Source organism: Tachypleus tridentatus, chromosome 9 (genome assembly GCF_004210375.1).
Source record: "Tachypleus tridentatus isolate NWPU-2018 chromosome 9, ASM421037v1, whole genome shotgun sequence".
Classification (NCBI taxonomy): domain Eukaryota; kingdom Metazoa; phylum Arthropoda; class Merostomata; order Xiphosura; family Limulidae; genus Tachypleus; species Tachypleus tridentatus.
The window spans coordinates 13,021,911-13,041,738 of NC_134833.1; the positions used below are offsets into that span (position 1 = coordinate 13,021,911).

The following is a 19,828-nucleotide window of genomic DNA, read 5'->3' on the forward strand; positions in this document are numbered from 1 at the left end:
ATCAGATATGCACTACACATTAATGAAACAATACAATAATTCAACAATACAGTATCCTGTAGCTGTCTCTATCAGATATGCACTCACATTAATGAAACAATACAATAATTCAACAATACAGTATCTTGTAGCGGTCTCTATCAGATATTAACTACACATTAATGAAACAATACAAGAATCCAACAATACAGTATCCTGTAGCTGTCTCTATCAAATATGCACTACACATTAATGAAACAATACAATAATTCAACAATACAGTATCCTGTAGCTGTCTCTATCAGATATGCACTACACATTAATGAAACAATACAATAATTCAACAATACAGTATCCTGTAGCTGTCTTTATCAGATATGCACTACACATTAATGAAAGAATACAATAATTCAACAATACAGTATCCTGTAGCTGTCTCTATCAGATATGCACTACACATTAATGAAACAATACAATAATTCAACAATATAGTATCCTGTAGCTGTCTCTATCAGATATGCATTACACATTAATGAATTAACGAGATTCCCACTGTTGCTATCTACTATCTAGTGGAAACCTATTGTTTCAGATTCACTATTAACAGCATCTTTAAAGCAATCAAATCAAAGAAACCCTAGTTGAGGGGTAGAGTTTAATAATGTATATTATTGTCCCAACAAGTTGTTATAAAAAATCCATACTTGTTCATACAATTCACGTTTTCGTCACCTTCGTATTTACACTCCAGGATAACGTCTGTTTTTTGAAGTCCTAGTCGAATCCGAGATTTCTTGTCAAGTTTCTTGTATATATTTTCTAGTCTGTCCACATAATTCTAATGAATAAAACATTGATAAAATAACAGTTGGAAATACTAGGAAGAGGTAGAATTTTTGATTCCCCTTTAATAAAATATTATTTAAGAAACGGTGAAAATAACAACAGTTTGTTGTACTTTATATTAAGTTTTGACTTTTATGATGTATAAAAGCTCATAGAATATAGATATATTGGTAACAATGCTCAAGAACTTTGTAGAGCAAACTCTAACATTTGATAATGAAATATGTAACAATACTCAAAAATACTGTAGAGCAAACACTAATGTTTGACAATAAATTGGTAACAATGCTCATGAATGTTATACAGAAAACACTAATAACACTGCACAAAAAAGTTTTTGCTTCTTGAACACTGTTGGGTGTTCCTTATAGATTTTGTCTGCTGATCACGAAAATCACATTTATATTTGCCCATCACGTACCGTTTCATCGAAATCTTCAGTTTTGTCATTTTTTTTTATATTTTCGTTTGTGTACGAGGCCTATGAACAATGTTGTGTGCAGTCTGGGCATGTCCAGGCATGAAATCAGGCCAGGTTGGAAGCTGTTCTGTGAAAGTATGCCTGGGTATTCCTAGGCAGGCTGGAGCCAGCTTGACACTGTCTCAGCAGGCTATAAAAGTGACTTGCATACACAGATGCTGCTCATTGGATTAATATAGACCTTATAGTGTGTGCGTATTGTTTCAGAATATAGCATTGCTTCAGTAGCACTGTAAGAAGTAAGTTAGATGTTATAGACGTTTTACAGGACAATTGGTGTCGGTCAGTATGTCTCGTCAATATCGTAACAGCCGCGATACATTCTGCTATATTTGTGGCGAGAATACGCTTGTTCATCAGAGACGCTCAATAATTGCTCTTGTGAAGAAAGCATATCATCTGTACTTCGGCTGTAAAATTGGTGATCTAGACCAGGAATGGGCGCCTCACATTTGTTGTGCGACATGTGCTGTCTGTCTGAGAACTTGGCTCAGAGGAACTCGAAAGACAATGCCGTTTGCTGTCCCAATGATATGGCGAGAACAGAAAGACCATGTGACGGCCTGTTACTTCTGTTTGACTAATGTGTTTGGTTTCTCTGCCAGAAACAAGAAGTCAACTGAATACCCTAATCTGCCTTCAGCGATGAGACCCATGCCACAGTCTTCCAATTCCGAAACAGGAATGGACCTTAGACGAACCAGATGAAGAAACTTCAATGCAGGGAACTGGCAGTGACATTGATCCAGATTTTGAACCGTGTTGCTCAGGTGATCCACATCTCCTAACACAGTCAGAATTCAAAGATCTGGTTAAAGATTTGGGTCTGTCAAAAGCAAAAGCCGAATTGCTGAGTTTGAGGCTGGAGGAATGGTGTTTGCTGTCACCAGGTACAAAAATTTGTTTTTTCGAAGCCGCCAAGATGATATAACCAAATTCTTTGCACAAGTTGACAGTCTCTGTTTCTTTGTTGACATCGAAGGATTGTTCTCTGCTTTGGGTTGTGACCATGACCCGTAAGAATGGCGTATATTTATTGATTCATCAATGTTAAGCCTCAAAGCTGTTCTGTTACACAATTACAACGTTCACTCATCAGTACCTGTTGGTTATGCATCACACATGAAAGAAACCTACGAGAACATGGAAATGTTGCTGAAGCACATCCAGTACAACAAGTACAACTGGAATATCTGTGGAGATCTGAAAGTCGTTGCTCTGTTACTGGGACTGCAGCTTGACTATACAAAGTACTGTTGTTTCATCTGTGAATGGGACAGTCGTGCCAAAGAGTCACATTATTCTAGACAGAGCTGGCCACTCCGTAAAAAGTTAGTTCCAGGACATGAAAATGTGGCACATGAACCGCTTGTCGACCCGGCGAAGATTTTTTTGCCTCCCTCTTCACATAAAATTGGGACTTATGAAGAATTTCGTGAAAGCAATGAACAAAGAAGGCGAAGGTTTTTGTTATTTAAGACAGATGTTCCCATGAATAACTGAGGCCAAGATGAAAGAGGGCATTTTTGTTGGCCCTCAGTTCAGACATGTTATGAGTGACAAGCGGTTCGAAGATCTGTTAGTTGGGCCGGAAATGATTGTCTGGAAAGCCTTCACAGACGTTGTTGACAATTTTCTTGACAATTACAGAGCTCCACATTACATTCAGCTGGTAGACAAACTTCTCAAAGCATACAAAACAATGAAGTGCAACATGTCACTCAAGATTCATTTCCTCCACTCACGCTTGGACTTCTTCCCCGCAAATCTCGGTGCTGTCAGTGACAAACACGGTGAAAGGTTTCACCAGGATATTGCTACAATGTAAAAACGATATCAGGACAACTGGAATCCGTCAATGCTTGCTGACTACTGTTGGGCACTGCAACGTGATGCACCGGGCATTGAATACAAACGAAAATCAGGAGCAAAACACTTTTAATTATGTTGAACTTAATAGCGTATTAGAAACATAAACGCAATTAAATACGTTATTGCCAGTAAACAGTTAACTGTTTATTTCTCAAAGTTCCCACGTGATGAAGCAAAACCAAAACTATATTTGCATACCCACCAGGTACGTGTCACAACCACCAAAAATTTTTCAGGAAGCAAAACTTTTCAAAAAATTGTTGTGCGGTGTATTTGGTATTAAAATGTGTAACAATGCTCAAGAATGCTGTGAAGCAAACTCTAACAATAGTTAACGAAATGTGTAATAATGCTTAACTTACGTTTATCAAGAAATTAGACAATAGAAAATATAAGATTAAGATAATGTTCTAATCGAGTGAATAAACAACAATAATAAAATAAATAATCAATATTATTGACTATTTGTAAACAGTATTAATAGAAATGAAATGATAAGCATTCTATTTTCTAAATAAACGTTGTATTTCAAAATTATTAACTAGAAGCTTATTTTATTGAAGCGTTGCTTTAAAACCAATTAATTTTACAAGAAGACTACGTTCTTTTCAAAACAAGGGTTATTTACTTTTTTGAATCAAGTTTATTTGATTAAGTTGGAATTACCATTACAAAAAAAAATGATGAATCTTGACTGAGTTATCGGATGTCCAGTTTTCACGTGCTGCCACACCCACTACTGACCATGGTACTAATGTTGATATACACGTGTACTGTTTTTGCATCTATTGCCATGCCCTACTGGCGATGATCAATAAGTAGATGTTAACTCTAACAGTGAAGTCCATACAAAAGTCCAAAGTTTAGCCGTTAGAATTCAGTTGAATTCGTCTGATTTGTAGCTATTGGCCCCTAAAATGTATTATTGACATGTTAGGCTTAGCTTTTCGTGTAATAGAGTTTTGTTACGTCACATAATAATAAGATAAGTTTCATACAATGAACACACGCGCTGTCTATTCTTAACAAAGTAACACCATAAGCTAAAACCTACTTCCATTGTTTCATTCTTCCATGGATAACAGGTTTCTGGATTCTCCTTACACCAAGACCTCTTGCTTATCCTAAGCAACAATATCAACAGATAATAAGATAGAACAGACAAGAATGACACTTCGTTAAATGTATTTCAATTCAACCTGAAATTTTATTTTAGAATTATTTGATATTTCTTTCCTTGAGAGGGTTGAATAAGTTATATGAAAATGATTTTAAATATGCAAATCAGCTATTCACGTGACAATCACGTTCAATATATATCCACGTTGAAATGGTACTATGTTTAAAGCAGTGCCATAGTACCATAATTTGATCGCGTGTAACAGTCTTTTACAATACAAAATAATCATACACTTAGATAATAAATATGTGTTCCTATCCGACATTTTGAATTTTAAAACGAAGATACTCTTTAAACGTTTGTTTGTTTTGAATTTCGCGCAAAGCTACACGATAGCTATCTGCGCTAGCCGTCCCTAATTTAGTAGTGTAAGACTAGAGGGAAGGCAGCTAGTCATCACCACCCACCACCAAGTCTTGGACTACTCTTTTACCAACGATTGACGTGGGATTGACCGTAACATTATAATGCTCCCACGGCTGAAAGGGCAACCATGTTTGGTGTGATGAGGTTTGAACCCGCGACCCTCAGATTACGAGTCGGGTGCCTTAACCACCTGGCCATGTTCTTAAACGAAATGACACCGTTAAAAATGAATATAGATCATCTTGGGGTACTAGGTCCATCAAGGAAGAGACTTGCAGTAAGTCCTTCCCCAGCCATGGAAAGCAAAGTGCTGCGTCTTGTAAGAAGAGGTGAGAATTCAAGAATACAGAGGTCAGTGGAAAGACTTTCCACGTGCTCCAAGTAAGAGAGTGTCACATAATTAAAAAAGATTTGGGACTGAAAAAAATTACACAAGTTATATGTAAACAAGTTGTTTCCACGACATATTTGTTGAGCTGTTGTATATCTCAAGGCGCTGGAAAATGAATCAGGTATTTATTATTTGAAAATATATCAGCCAAGTCGTTGGATGTAGATCTGTTGAATAGTATGCGATAGTACTGTTAAAACGGGTGGTGGGAAACCTTCGTCTTTGTACAGTGCATGATGGTTTTTCGGAAGCAAACAAGGAACAGTGGTATGCTTTACTGTGAAAGCCTTGCGACGGAGACTCGTCTGCAAAAGCTATGGTCAAAATACAAGGGCATTATTTAAGGCATGTCCAGACGTGGCAACAGAGACTGTAACTACACTGTGAGACCCCAGAATCCTTTTTTCAACTTAATGAGCCTGTGTAAAACTAAATACCTCAACACCTTCAGTAGTTTATTTTCATTTAATCTGAACGAAAACAAAAGCGTCTTGATTTATATTTGCATTTGCATTGTCTAGAGAAGGAAAATATTGGATTGTTCTTTTAATGCTAAATTCCCCATGCAATGTTCTAATTAACAGCAATTCAAAATCAGTCTACGAGAAAGAAAACTGGCATTGACAAAGCTGATTATAAAACGATTACTAAGCCTATCAAACTCTGTAGGTCACAATACTCTCGTTCACCTACAAATAGAGAAGACAAATAATGAAAACGATTACTAAGCCTATCAAACTCTGTAGGTCACAATACTCTCGTTCACCTACAAATAGAGAAGACAAATAATGAAAATATTAAACTTAGTGTGCAGAGTGAAACTAATCATCACGAGTATTCGCCAGATGTCGTATCGAAAGCCAGACGATTGTCGAAGAAGTAAAAAAAAAAAAAAATAGATATTTGGTCAAGAGATGAAAGAGAAACTTGAGAATTTATAACGGAACGAATATATGACGTTTATTTAACAAACACAATAAATTATTTGTTGCTTCATAGCGGTACACCTTTTCAAGACAAATAGTCCTAAGTCATTTTTGCAAACAGTTTGTGTTTCAGCGTGTCAATTGTGTCGTTACGTTTCACAAGTGTACCAACTGGCACGATCTGGAACTAGTTTTCAGACAACAGGAGGGAGGAGTCATATTAAATAAACGCCCTCTTAGCACTTTAAGTGTAAATATTACAGAGAACAAACAAGCAGACAAAATAAACAGTATAATACAAACTGCGTTATTTTACTGGTGTTTACAATTTTTGATAGTTATATTATTCACACAAAAACTTACGTTTTGATAGTTTGATGTTTACGTACAATGTTGTCTATCGGTGCGTCGGTGGTAAGGTTACGGACATACAACGCTAAAATCCACGGTTCGATTTTCTGCGCAAGACAAGGTTAGACAGTCCACTGTGTAGCTCTGCGCTAACAAAAATCATTTTGATTTCATTAAAGTTAACTTTTAAATTTTTTGTTAAACCTAATGTTCCAGAATCTGTGAAAAACAATGTATTTGAAGATTCATCAGGGGTAAAAAATGAATAATTTTAAATAAATTACCAGAATAACACGCCCAGCTCCTTTGTTAGGTCTTTGCTTCGTATGGAAATTACTTCCTTTGTAAGGTTTCCATTTCAGCTTCTATTTCTTATCTTTTATTATGATTCGTTTCTTTCTTGGCTGTGTTTGCATCATGATTTATTCGACCTAAATATTCAAGACTCCAAACTAGTTGATTTTGTTTGAAATTTTGCGCAAAGCTACACGAAGGCTATCTGCGCTAGCCGTCCCTAATTTAGCAGTGTAAGACTAGAGAAAAGGAGAGTAGTAATCACTACCCACCGCCAACTCTTTGGCTACTCTTTTATCAACGAATAGTAGAATTGATCGTTACATTATAACGCCCCCATGGCTGGAAAGATGAACATGTTTGGTGGAAGGGGAACTGAAAACCGAGATCCTCAGGTTTCGAGTGGAGCGCCCCCTAACCACCTGATCATGCCCCCTACTCCTCCGCCCCCCAAAAACAAAACGTAAAGAAAATATTCTCACAAAACTGGATTTGGATCAACGGAGTTTATTTTCAGTTTCTACTCAGTTGTTCAGCGGTAAGTTCGTGAATGTTAAAATCTGAAATCAGATTTCTGCGGAACTCGGTGAGTAGCTTTGTGTTAAATCAAGCAAAAACTAAAATGTTAAAAAAGATGCAAAGTGTTAGTTAGCTAAAGAAATATCACAAAGTGATAAAGCACCATCTCCAAAACAGTCCAATATTTTCTGAAAGGTTTATACTATATAGCATAGCCGACGTTAGTCTGTAGAAGTCACTTGCTTTAACTAGCCGGGCCATTATACAGCAGTGTGTTGTTTGTCAGTCAGTCAGTAGACACTAAAATTATAAACTTTGTAGGTAGAACACTAATATATGAACTTCTAAACTTGAAGTAATAGCATTTGATACCCTCAATTTTGGTTTTATTTAATCTTGAAATAGTCGCGAAAGATATAGGCACGTTTCCGCGACATGCCTAGCAACACCGAAGTGCTGTGGTTGTGGCGGGGAACATTGTATTTCACAATGCAAAAGGAACAAGAAACATCTAAATGCTGTAATTGCCAACAAATACATACAGTCAACTATAAAGGATGCGAGAACTACAAACAAATGAAACAACGCATATATGATATAAAACAACAACGACTGAAAAGAAACAGTCTAACACAAACCCGCAACGAACAAAATACGCAACAACAGAAGTCAGTAAAACATCTAAAACAACTTATGCACAAATGCTAAAAGGAAACAAGACACAAAAAACAGCATGAACAAAGCAATACTACTCAGGAAAATAACACTTCAATATGCACACAAAATCACAAAAAAACAACACCACACTCCCAGAAATAAGTGCTAACACACATGACAAAACAAGCCAATTTACTACCATAATCCTAGACATCAACACAGAATTTATAACATGATACACAAAACCAAATCAAACAACCAACTGTATTGATATGATAATAAACATCTTGAAAAAAAATGTTATACCTCATATACCACACATAATAACAACACTTATGGGATACCTACTGATAACATAAAGTTCACAGTGGTATATATCAACATTCAAGGTGCAATAGTTTCCAAGAAACACGACATCGAAGACGTTATACAAGAAAGTAACCTTCACATTATAATATTAAGCGAAACGTTAACACACAACTACAATAGATTTAAGATACCAAACTACATAATAAGGATAGACACAATAAACGAAAATGATGAAAACAGAGATATAATAATGCTATATAAAACTGATCTATCAGTCACAGATATCAGTATGAGCAGGGACAACGAACATGTTACTGTGGATATTCTGTTAATAAACAGAACAAATGTCACAACAGCAGGAATATACTGTTTACCACATAAGCAACGAGACATAACTTTACTAAATAACATCTTTTGTCAGAACCTATTGGAGACGTAAAAAAGTAAAAAAAAAACACACATGAACTTTGGATGCAGCTTTACAAACAATAATGGAAGGAATCTATTACAGTTTATAGACAATAATAATATAGCACTACTGAATAATAACACCCCCACACATACAGCGTATGTCACTAATACCAGTGACATACTAGATTTTTGTCTTAGCACATACAATATGAGCCAAAAACTAATTAAATTTCAGGTGGGATAAGATGTTGATAGCGACCATCTACCAATATGTTATGTGTTCGATCACGTCCTACATAACAATACGACCTATAGAAAAGAAACGTTTGATTACAATATAACAAACTATCAAAAAAGAATTAGACAATCAATTACCTAATAACGTTACAGAAGAAGTAAAAAACAACCATATTGAAATGGTTAACTACTATGAAACAATAGCGGACAATAAAACAATACCGAAACAAAACCATAAAACAACAAAAAACACATGGAAATCAAACACAAAAATAATAGCCCTAATCAAAAAAACGTAAACAATTCATGATAACAAGAGACAGAGAAACCAAAACATAGATAAAAATATAAGAAATCACATTAGAATACAAATAAAACTACTAGAACAAGATAAATGGGATAACTTTTGTACAAAATTAAACGATAAAACTGACCCCAGAAAATTCTGGACACACCTTAGACGACTCACCAATGACAATTCAGTCACAAGAAAATATCCTTCACTTGAATATAATAATACAATAGTATACACAAATGAAACAAAAGTCGAAGCTTTGAAAGACCAACTACAGATATACATTTAAAACACATACTGCTCCAGATATGAATAAGTCACAAATTATATACTAAACAATAAAGAACAATTTGAACCAATTTTCCCAACAAGTATACCTGAGACAAATACAAGACACAAAACCAACTACGAAGACACGATCCTAACGAAAGAAATATCTATACATGAACTTCTTGAAGCAACAAAAAACATAAAAACCAAATCCCCAGGTAACGATGAGACACAAACCACCCTTCTCAAAAAGAGCACTCCGAAATTATTTGACCACTTAAAATCACTTGTCAATTTATTACTATCCTCTGGATACTTACCAATTTCTTGGAAGCATTCCAATATATTAATATTTCATAAGGAAGGAAAACCAGCCAATAAACCTAATAGCTACCGACCAATCAGCCTGACGAGCTGTGCAGGCAATGTTTTAGAACGCATGATTAGTAACAGACTCTCCACATATTTGGAAATAACTTCTAAATTGCCTGAGAAGAAAATAGTCTAAGAAAATTTAGACAAACAACTGATCACTTAGTCAGACTAACTGAAGAGATAATAGACAGCTTTAAAAAAAACAATGCACTGTTACCTGATTTCTTAACATTGAGAAAGCACTTGACACTCAGTGATGTCGAGAAACCCACTTGTTGAGAAATTTATATGCAAAAACGGCTCGTTTGGGTTGAGAAAATATTTTACATAGAAGAGCGAACAACGTTTCGACCTTCTTCGGTCATCGTCAGGTTGTGACTTGACACTGTATGGCACAATGGTCTACGGTTCCGTATGCAAGAAGTGGGAGTTGCGTGATATTATTCGCTTGTTATCTAAGTTTTTGTTAAACAGGAAATGTATAATAAATGTAGATGGAACGTTTTGTGAGCACTTTACTCCAGAAGATGGCGTCCCTCAGGTAGTGATGGTTAGCCATATACTCTTTATCATGTATGTAAATAACTTGCCTCTGAAGGATCCGAATCATGGATTGTCCTCACAGTTCGCTGATGATGTGACAGTCTGGAAAAGTGCCACAACACCAGCAATAGCAGCCACAAATATACAACCACAACTAAATAGAATAAGCGAATACTGCCAAAAATACATAATAAAATAAATATAGGAAAGACACAACTAGTCGTCTTTACAAAGCTGACAAAACACTAAAGCGTACAGCTGGAAATATATACGAATGGAATATTACTTCAGACTGTCACAGCAGCAAAATTTCTCTGTCTAACCTATGACTCAATATTAACATGGATTAACCATTTAAATAAAATTAAAGTAAAGTCTGGCGAAGAACCAGCTATGTTAGAAGTCTAACTGACAAGTAAAGTGAAGCATCAATAGACAATATACTAAAAATTTACAAAACATACATTAGACCAGTAATCGACTATATAGATCCAGTATGGATAACTGTAAGTGACAAAACATTTAAAACCAAACTACAAACAACACAAAACACACTCCTCACAACAACATACAGAGTTCCCAGAACCACATCATCTAACTTCATACACAAATATTCAAACATATCAACCATACCAGCTAGACTCCTACATAGTACAATAACGTATTTTGATAAAAATTGGATGAAAAATGAATTATTATCCGAACTAGACAGGTACCTCATACATGATGAAGTTAGTCCTAAACATCTCTCACTGATCAACATATATTTTAAACATAAAAATGAATAAATCAATAATATAATGATAAATATACATAGAGAGGGGATAAGACCACCAAAAAACTAGACTTCCTACTGATAGGGCAAATGATATCGATAAATGTACGGAACTAATAGAATAGTCTGAGTTTACTCTGAGCCTAAAGCAGCAGCCACACCAACCAACACTGTATGATCATGTGAGTACAGGAAGGAGGAAGAGGTCAAAGTGCACTTGACCTTCTAGGGTACATACGATCACATAAATCCCGAGTTTGTTTGTTTTCTTTTCAATTTCGCGTAAAAGATATATGAGGGCTATCTTCGCGAGCGGTGCCTAAGTTAGCAGTGTAAGATAAGAGCCAAGCGTGCCTAAGTTAGCAGTGTAAGATTAGAGACAAGCGTGCCTAAGTTAGCAGTGTAAGATTAGAGACAAGCGTGCCTAAGTTAGCAGTGTAAGATTAGAGACAAGCGTGCCTAAGTTAGCAGTGTAAGATTAGAGACAAGCGCGCCTAAGTTAGTAGTGTAAGATTAGAGACAAGCGTGCCTAAGTTAGCAGTGTAAGATTAGAGACAAGCGTGCCTAAGTTAGCAGTGTAAGATTAGAGACAAGCGTGCCTAAGTTAGCAGTGTAAGATTAGAGACAAGACAGATAGTAATCACCACCCACCGTCAACTCTTGGGCTATTCTTTTACCAACAAATAGTGGGATTGACCGTAACATTATAACGCCACCACGGCTGAAAGGTCGAGCATGTTTGGTGTGACGGGGAGTCGAAACGCCTTAACCTACCTGGCTATGCTGGGCCTCCTAATCCCGAGAGAGAGAAAGCCGTAATTCACTCTGTAGGCTGCAACATAGCATGACATACGAACTTCAAAAGTATTTGATACTTTCAAATTGGGTTTTATTTACTCTTGAAAAAGAACGCTCGAGGGGAACTTGCGGAAGCAATCTAGAAAATGGTTCTGCATTGTACTTTACTTTCATTCAAGTGTTATTAAAATCAAGTATAAAACTGGAACACCATTATGACGTGTACGTAATGTTGCAGGACTTAGAGACAAAGTAAATGAAAAAGGCGTTAAGACACATTTGTTTTTCATTTTCAGCCAGGGGCGCTAAAAACGTAAGAGATAACTCTAGGGGCGCTACGAAGGTAAGGGATAACTCTAGGGGCGCTACGAAGGTAAGAGATAACTCTAGGGGCGCTACGAAGGTAAGGGATAACTCTAGGGGCGCTACAAAGGTAAGGGATAACTCTAGGGCCGCTACGAAGGTAAGGGATAACTCTAGGGGCGCTACGAAGATAAGGATAACGCTAGGGACGCTACGAAGGTAAGGGATAACTCTAGGGGCGCTACGAAAGTAAGGGATAACTCTAGGGGCGTTACGAAGGTAAGGGATAACTCTGTGGGCGCTACGAAGATAAGGAATAACTCTGGGGGCGCTACGAAGATAAGGAATAACTTTAGGGGTGATACGAAGATAAGGGATAATTCTAGGGGCGCTACGAAAGTAAGGGATAACTCTAGGAGCGCTACGAAGGTAAGGGATAACTCTGTGGGCGCTACGAAGATAAGGAATAACTCTGGGGGCGCTACGAAGATAAGGAATAACTTTAGGGGTGCTACGAAGATAAGGGATAATTCTAGGGGCGCTACGAAAGTAAGGGATAACTCTAGGGGCGCTACGAAGGTAAGAGATAACTCTAGGAGCGCTACGAAGGTAAGAAATAACTCTAGGGGCGCTACGAAGGTAAGGGATACTTCTGGGGGCTCTACGAAGATAAGGAATAACTCTGGGGGCGCTACGAAGATAAGGAATAACTTTAGGGGTGCTACGAAGATAAGGGATAATTCTAGGGGCGCTAAGAAGATAAGGATAACTCTAGGGGCGCTACGAAGGTAAGGGATAACTCTAGGGGCGCTACAAAGGTAAGGGATAACCTTAGGGGCGCTACGAAAGTAAGGGATAACTCTAGGGGCGTTACGAAGGTAAGAAATAACTCTAGGAGCGCCACGAAAGTAAGGGATAACTCTAGGGGCGCTACGAAGGTAAGGGATAACTCTAGGGGCGCTACGAAAGTAAGGAATAACTTTAGGGGTGCTACGAAGATAAGGGATAACTCTAGGGGCACTACGAAGATAAGAGATAACTCTAGGAGCGCTACAAAGATAAGGAATTACTCTAGGAGTGCTACGAGGGTAAGGAATAACTCTGGGGGCGCTACGAAGGTAAGGGATAACTCTGGGGGCTCTACGAAGATAAGGAATAACTCTGGGGCGCTACGAAGATAAGGAATAACTTTAGGGGTGCTACGAAGATAAGGGATAACTCTAGGGGCGCTACGAAGATAAGGGATAACTCTAGGGGCGCTACGAAGGTAAGGGATAACTCTAGGGGCGCTACAAAGGTAAGGAATACCTCTAGGGGCGCTACGAAGATAAGGGATAACTTTGGGGCGCTACGAAGATAAGGAATAACTCTAGGGGCGCTACGAAAGTAAGGGATAATTCTAGGGGCGCTACGAAGGTAAGGGATAACTCTGGGGGCTCTACGAAGATAAGGAATAACTCTGGGGGCGCTACAAAGATAAGGAATAACTTTAGGGGTGCTACGAAGATAAGGGATAATTCTAGGGGCGCTACGAAGATAAGGGATAACTCTAGGGGCGCTACAAAGGTAAGGGATAACTCTAGGGGCGCTACGAAGGTAAGAGACAACTCTAGGGGCGCTACGAAGGTAAGGGATAACTCTAGGGGCGCTACGAAGATAAGGGATAAGTGAAGGAAAAATATAAGTTAAGATTTGTCGTCTAAACTACTGTGATTGGCTAAAAAAATAAATATACACAGACACTAATCATTTACAAATCTTAGAAGCGCGTTAAACTCTTTTCAAATGTTATACATAAAACAGTTAGAAGAGTAACATTTCGTTTGGTCAGTAACTAAGTAATAATAAACATATTATAACGTGAACTCCATATCTATGGTCAGTCAGAACAATCAAACACAGTACCAACTTATTCTAAGTCGTCATTCTAATTTATTTTAAAAAGTTAAACAGAAAACATAGACTAACATTTCGGGTTTGTGACATACCCATAAACCCAGTCGCAACAAACAGTGAAGTATATAGTTTATATAAATGATAGCTGGATGTGAGACTGAGGAATACTCTGTATACAAATGATAGCTGGTTGTGAGACTGAGGAATACTCTGTATACAAATGATAGCTGGTTGTCACAATACAGTAAGCAGTTTATATAAATAAAATCTGATTTTGAGAGTGAAGTATTTAGCTTATATAAATGATAGCTGGATTGGACATTGAAGCATACAATTGAAATAAGTGATTGCTGGTTCTTACAATAAAGTGTATAATTTATATAAATTTTTGCTGGTTGTGAGAGTGAAGTATATAGTTCATATAAATAATTGCTGGTTGTTAAAGTGAGGTATATAATTTATATAAATTATTGCTGGTTGTCACAATAAAATCGGTAGTTTATATAAATGATAAATGGATGGAACACTGAGGTATATAGTTTATGTAAATGATAGCTTGTTGTGACAGTGAAGTACATAGTTTATATACAAAAATAGTTGGTAAGCATAATAAAGTATGTAGTTAATATAAATGGTAGCTGGTTGTGACAGTGAAGTATATTATTTGTATAAATGGTTGTTGGTTGTGAAAGTGAAGTATATAATTCATTTAAATGATAGCTAGTTGCCACAATAATGTATTTAGTTTATATAAATGATTGCTGGTTCTGATAGTGAAGTATATAGTATATTTATAAATGACAGCTGGTTGTCACAATAAATAATGAAGTTTATATAAATGATAGCTAGTTGGGACACTGAAGTATATGGTTTATATAAATTAATGCTGTTTGTGAGAGTGAAGTATATGGTATATATATAAATGACAGCTGGCTTGCACTACAAAAATAGGTAGTTTATATAAATGATATGTGGTTGGGACACTGAAGTATATAGTTTATATAAATGATTTGTGGTTGTGACACAATATGATTGTGTAAAGTACATAATATGCTCCCTCGACGATAACAGAGGGGCTATGTCACAAGTCCCTACGATTTATGTGCAATCATTTCAATGTTTGAAATATTGATAAGCAGCTTTAAGGGCTTAATATAGTTATTTAAGTTTAAAACAGCTCTGGCTAATGGATATATATCATGCAAACATATGACAATGACTGAAGCTCTGAAACACCTTGTTGTTTGTATAACTGACAGAGAATGAGTTAAAATGTACATCGCTTGTTTTTCAGTGCTGCTAATGTTAACTACAGTTAAAATAAATATCGCTTGTTATACAGTCTTAGGTTTTTACTGTGAATAAAACCAAAATTTATAAATATTTCTATTGCTTTGCAGGTGTGTCAACTTTCTACTACAATATAATAGAGCTTGAAACAGATTCTGTATTGTTTGAAAATAGGCTTATGAACTGTTGTTGAATATTTTATTGATTTTTCTATAACTACTGTTATTTGTGTTTGTTCAAGACCTGATGGTTAAGTGTATGGATTTAAACATTTTATGAAACTAAAAGAACCAGGGGAAGGAATTCCAGGGTAATATTGGACCGAATGTGCAGCTCGGGGTGTTATGTACAGTTAATGGTGATAATAATAAGGCTAGGATGTACAGTTAATGGAGATAATAATAAGGCTAGGATGTACAGTTAATGGTGATAATAATGAGGCTAGGATGTACAGTTAATGGTGATAATAATGAGGCTAGGATGTACAGTTAATGGTGATAATAATAAGGCTAGGATGTACAGTTAATGGTGATAATAATGAGGCTAGGATGTACAGTTAATGGTGATAATAATAAGGCTAGGATGTACAGTTCATGGTGATAATAATAAGGCTAGGATGTACAGTTAATGGTGATAATAATGAGGCTAGGATGTACAGTTAATGGAGATAATAATAAGGCTAGGATGTACAGTTAATGGTGATAATAATGAGGCTAGGATGTACAGTTAATGGTGATAATAATGAGACCAGGGATGTACAGTTAATGGTGATAATAACGAGGCTAGGATGTACAGTTAATGGCGATAATAATGAGGCTAGGATGTACAGTTAATGGTGATAATAACGAGGCTAGGGATGTACAGTTAATGGTGATAATAATGAGGCTAGGATGTACAGTTAATGGTGATAATAATGAGGCTAGGATGTACAGTTAATGGTGATAATAATGAGGCTAGGATGTACAGTTAATGGTGATAATAATGAGGCTAGGATGTACAGTTAATGGTGATAATAATGAGGCTAGGATGTACAGTAAATGGTGATAATAATGAGGCTAGGATGTACAGTTCATGGTGATAATAATGAGGCTAGAATGTACAGTTCATGGTGATAATAATGAGGCTAGGATGTACAGTTCATGGTGATAATGATAAGGCTAGGATGTACAGTTCATGGTGATAATAATGAGGCTAGAATGTAAAGTTAATGGTGATAATAATGAGGCTAGAATGTACAGTTAATGGTGATAATAATGAGGCTAGGATGTACAGTTCATGGTGAAAATAATGAGGCTAGGATGTACAGTTCATGGTGATAATAATGAGGCTAGGATGTACAGTTCATGGTGATAATAATAAGGCTAGGATGTACAGTTAATGGTGTTATTAATTATGCTAGAATTCATACCGTGTTTCTCCGATAATAAGACCTACCCATAAAATAAGACCTAGTGTGATTTTTGGGGATAGTTTTAATATAAGCCCTACCCTTAAAATAAGCCCTAGTTAAGAGTGGCAGGAAGAGGAAAGAAATAAAAAAAATTAATTTATTAATTATTTTAATAGTTAGTTAATTAGTTTGTTTAAGTATTAATCAGTTAGTTTAATAGTTTAATAATAGTTTATTTTAAATGGTTAGTTTAATAGTTTGCAACATTAAATAGAATATAATTTTTTTTAGTCATGTTCACTCCAGCCCGGGTTACAAGAGATTGTGACTTGGGTGACAAACTCATGGAACAAAATTACAGACAACTGTATTGCCAACGCGTTACGAGCAGGCTACTTGGATAAGAAATTCTCATTCCATGAAACCTCTATTGCTCAACATGAGAGAGTAGGTGCGAAAATTCTACAAGAAATTGAGTTAAGTGAAAACTCAGCAGGAATTTTAAAAACAGATGATTTGCAAGACATTTCAGAGGATGACGATATGATTGTTTTTGAATAAATTCCTGTTAATGAGTTTCTGAATGTTTTTCGTAATTTCTATTTATTTAGAGGTCTTATAATGTTTACTTTGTAACTTCATTTTTTTAATACATCAAAATAAGACATCCCCCGAAAATAAGCCCTAGTGTCATATTTTGGAGTGAAAATTAATATAAGCCCTGTCTTATTTTCGGAAAAACACTGTAGTTCATCTATTGTACACCTTGCACATCTGTTGTTGTTACTTATGACTGTTACCTGTTGTCGTTACACACGGTGATGGCTGGAAGGCCCAGAGACATCTTATTGTCCACTTGAATCTCTACGACGGTGTGGAACTCGAGAAAGATTTGCAAGAACCCAATGCTGTGCCATAAAAACCCCACCGAACACACCAGGACAACCAGGAACCTCACCTTGTTGATTGAGCGCCTGAAGAGCGAAGTGCGCGAATGGGAGTAAGAAACGACATTTATATTAGATTTATCTCTGCTGGGTCCAGAAACGTTTCGCTCTTCTGGTCTGAAGACAGTTTCTGATGGTTGGTCACAGCGTCTCATAATGGACGTGAAAAGAAGATAGAATGGAAAGAGGACATGGATTGCATACAGACTTTGTGCAAAACGGGTTTATATCGGCGTTTTGTTAAGTCACGTGACTTCTGTGAGTCGGCTGCACCAATCACAGAAGCACAAGTTTTTATATCGTATTCGCAAAACGTTCTTTGCACGGACGTAGTAACATTAATAATAACACGAATGAATTTATAAATACTATTGGAATATAAGACCTTTCGATCCCGAATTTTGGAAAAAACCAAAAATAAAAATTAATGGGCCATGCACAAAATTGTCACGCTAACCACTCATTGTCTGCTTCACATTAAACAGCAAATAGTTGTGTTAGTTGGAACAGACAACAGAGGAAGATAAACATTTGCCTATAAATATCCTATTCGAGAGACACGATAAACAATCCTGTAAAACCGAGTGTTAGAGGGAAGACAGTTCTCTTATTTTTTTACAGGGCTAATAATACTTTCGTTGTTTAAAACGGTCTCGTAATTGTGAGGCACATTTGAACGAGGTCTCGTGCTTAATGGATGCTCCTGAACAAAACAATACGTGCTGAAATTGAATTTCTTGTGTTACCGAGACTCGTAGCATGTTCTACAATGAAGCTTGGTAAAACCTCAGTAAATGAGTGACACGGATATATAGTAGTCCGGAAATGGATAACAGTAATCAATTTATGTGCGGATAACTAGAGCACCTATGCGTGCGCTTTCAACAAGTTGTTGTTCTTAGTGTGACATAAAGATTAACGTGTTATCACTGTGAATCTGTTCATGGCTCCCAGTCTGTCGTTGTTGCAACAACCGCTGTCCTGTAGGACTGTAGTGCTTAAATAATACAGTTTTGTTGCTGTTGACTACTTGTCTTTCTTCTAGTTGGTCCAACATGGCCAAGTGGTTAAGGCACTTGATTCGTAATCTGAGGGTCACGGGCTCGAATTCCCGTCACACCAAACATGCTCGCCCTTTCAGCCATGGGGCATTATAATGTAATAGTTAATCCCGCTATTGGTTGGTAGAAGAATTGCCCAGGAGTTGGCGGTGGGTGGTGATGATTAACTGCCTTCCATCTAGTCTTACACTGCTGAATTAAGAATGGCTAACGCAATTAGCCTTCGTGTAGCTTTGCGCGAAATTCAGAAACAAACAAACAAGTTCTTCTAGTTGATTATAGTAGTTCAAGAAACAAGAATTGGCACAGTTTACTGTTGACTGGCTGTTTTCTCTCTATTCCTGGGGTGTCCGCGACTTTGGTTTATCCGACCCACCAACAGTTTATTAAAGTAATAATATATATTTTAATATTATAAAACAAAACGTAATTGAACAAAAGCCGTGATACACTTTTCTATCTGCTGGAAAACGTCATATTACTTAGTACTGTGTCATCTCACTGAAGCAGTGTTTCTTCCCACTCATGCTCTGTGTGCCTGAGTGTGTGTCAGTGAATGCTGCTGTTTACTTTATGTTAGAGTTCGTAGCTATTCCCAGTTATTATGTCAGGACAAGGAAAGAAGAGAAAAGTTGGCTTTGAATGTCGTGTTTTAAAGAACAGTGGTGTGTGGACTACTTCGTTATTGTATCACGTAACAAAACGTTGTGCTTAATAAGCCACGCAGTGCTAAAAGAATACAACATTCGTAGATATTACCAAACCAAACACTTAACAATTCATGGGAAAGCTACATTCAGACAAATTCTAAACCATGAAACGTAACTTATCGTCATGACGGTTTGCATTTAAGAGGAAAAAGCCGAGAGTGAAGCTGAAACAAGAGTAAGTTTTCAAGTGACACACCTGTTAGCTAAGCGAGGAAAACCATTGACCAATGAATGGTGAACTAATTCAATTATGTATGATTTGACCAGCCAAAGAAATGTGCCCTGAAAAAGAAGACTTATTTAAGACTATTAGCCTTTTGGCAAATACACTTGCTTGTAGAGCCGAAGACATTGAA

The 19,828-nt window shown here is 36.7% G+C and overlaps 1 protein-coding gene across 1 annotated transcript; it reads right to left on the reverse strand.

Annotated features, from left to right (window-relative positions):
- Positions 1-634: 634 nt before the first annotated feature.
- On the reverse strand, positions 635-17,865 carry LOC143226996 (uncharacterized). Its single transcript, XM_076458543.1, has 3 exons — positions 17,555-17,865; positions 4,233-4,302; positions 635-817 (listed from the first exon to the last, which is right to left on the reverse strand). Exons 1-3 carry the CDS (start codon positions 17,854-17,856, stop codon positions 635-637), a joined length of 555 nt encoding a protein of 184 aa, XP_076314658.1. The 5' UTR covers positions 17,857-17,865.
- Positions 17,866-19,828: the final 1,963 nt, after the last annotated feature.

What these genes read in the sequence shown, in the direction of transcription:
- LOC143226996 (XM_076458543.1), bottom strand. Translation starts at nt 17,856, where the DNA reads ATGAGACGCTGTGACCAACCATCAGAAACTGTCTTCAGACCAGAAGAG. An exon ending in ACCGTGTGTAACGACAACAG is followed by an intron (nt 4,303 to 17,554) that starts GTAACAGTCATA and finishes ATTGTTGCTTAG; the next exon opens with GATAAGCAAGAGGTCTTGGT. An exon ending in GGAAGAATGAAACAATGGAA is followed by an intron (nt 818 to 4,232) that starts GTAGGTTTTAGC and finishes TTTATTCATTAG; the next exon opens with AATTATGTGGACAGACTAGA.